The sequence below is a fragment of the Lactuca saligna genome, chromosome 1, assembly GCF_052625555.1.
Source record: "Lactuca saligna cultivar CGN05327 chromosome 1, ASM5262555v1, whole genome shotgun sequence".
NCBI lineage: Eukaryota > Viridiplantae > Streptophyta > Magnoliopsida > Asterales > Asteraceae > Lactuca > Lactuca saligna.
This window is the reverse complement of record NC_136417.1, coordinates 127,268,317-127,269,841: the sequence shown is the minus strand read 5'-3', so window position 1 is coordinate 127,269,841 and position 1,525 is coordinate 127,268,317. Positions and strand designations below refer to the sequence as shown.

General features: G+C 41.0%; 1 protein-coding gene across 1 annotated transcript; it reads right to left on the bottom strand.

Annotated features, from left to right (window-relative positions):
- Positions 1-273: 273 nt before the first annotated feature.
- SAP5 (A20/AN1-like zinc finger family protein) lies at positions 274-1,267 on the bottom strand. Its single transcript, XM_078993192.1, has one exon. The coding sequence runs from the start codon at positions 1,090-1,092 to the stop codon at positions 598-600; it is 495 nt and encodes a 164-aa protein (XP_078849318.1). The 5' UTR covers positions 1,093-1,267; the 3' UTR covers positions 274-597.
- Positions 1,268-1,525: the final 258 nt, after the last annotated feature.

Genomic DNA, 1,525 nt, shown 5'->3' with positions numbered 1-1,525 from the left:
TCAAAAGCAGGAACACTTGTTTTAAAATGTGCCTCCGTATTTTTCTTTTTCTTTTTTGTAAAAATGGCCAAGTTAAGACTTAAAATTACCGGTCCAACCGGTGCCCCACAAAAAAAGATGGACCCGATAATGACTCAAAACCGGGACAGCTTAAAAGCCTGTGTGCGTAGGTCCGATTCCGTCGCTATGCTTTAGGTGGCTTTTGTGGTCTTGATGAAGAACATGGTTTCATAATATGGATTATAGAACAATAGATTAAACAAATCAAGAAAATTGAAGAAGATTTTCCTTTCATTAATTATATTACACTAATTGATTTTGAGCACCGGATGATCAATCATACAACAATACTAATGAAACCTAACAATTGAATCTCTACCAAATAAAGCAGAACAATTCCAACGGGAGAATTTCAGATGATACTCGATCAATCAATCTATCTCATCTCCAAGCAGATGATTAAATTCAATAATTAATTTCCACGAGAGATGATAGAAACAAGAGATCGAGCGTTGATCTCCTAAGTTTATAAAAGTTTTCGATCAAAGAAATCAAATTTGGCAAACATATGTAAAAATTTGTGGATAATAATTTAATTTAAATTCTAACAATTTTTGCCGCTTTGACCACCGGATTGTCCCTCGCGATCGCCTCCCGACCGGCGGTCTTATAATCATAGGTGCAGTCATGACGGTCGGAGTAGCGGTGCTCCGCGCAGAATAGATCGCCACAACGGCACCGGAATCCGGTCAAACCTACCCTCTTCCGGCAACCGGAGCACCGATTTACAACCTTAGCCGTCGTTTTCTCCTTTGGTTGTTCATCAACCATCAAAACCGTCCGATCTACAACCAGATCAACCGATACATCGCGAGACGTTGACCTCGTCGGAGACCTCAAGGAGCCAGATCTACCACGAGTACTTCGTTGCGTTGACGTGGTTGAACTGGAGGTTGTGGTGGCGTTAAAGCACTTTTGACACATATTGTTTGTCGCCGGATTTCCAACGACGCCGCAGTTATTGATGCAGAGAGTCAAGGTTTCAGGTACAGCCTTGAATTCCGTCTCTTCTTTCTCAGTCCTCTGAGCCATCTTCAAACAGAAACCTTTAAAACAATCACAAATTTGGACAACGAAAACAATTCAATCACCCTGAGAAGCGATCGGCGTTGGAGAGATGAAAATTTTCAGTTGTCGTTGATTATTCGAAATGGAAATTTTGGGTTGGCGAGAGAAATGGAGGGGAGGGGGGAGGTTTATTAAGGGAAGGGGGAAAAGGGCTAATGGTTATCGCAAGGGACGCGTTATCATCATGCAAATTGTGACGTGAAATTACCATTTCACCCTCCAGGCATTTCATAAATTTCATAAACGGTGGGGTCAGGGTCAAGGGCAGTAGGATTACTACGTCTGACGTGTTTATTACTCCATCAGGGCCCAATTTCGCCCGTGACAAAAAGCTTTGAAAATTTTAAAATAAAAACTTGTAAGCATATGTCTTTTTAATGTTTCAAACAAGTAAATT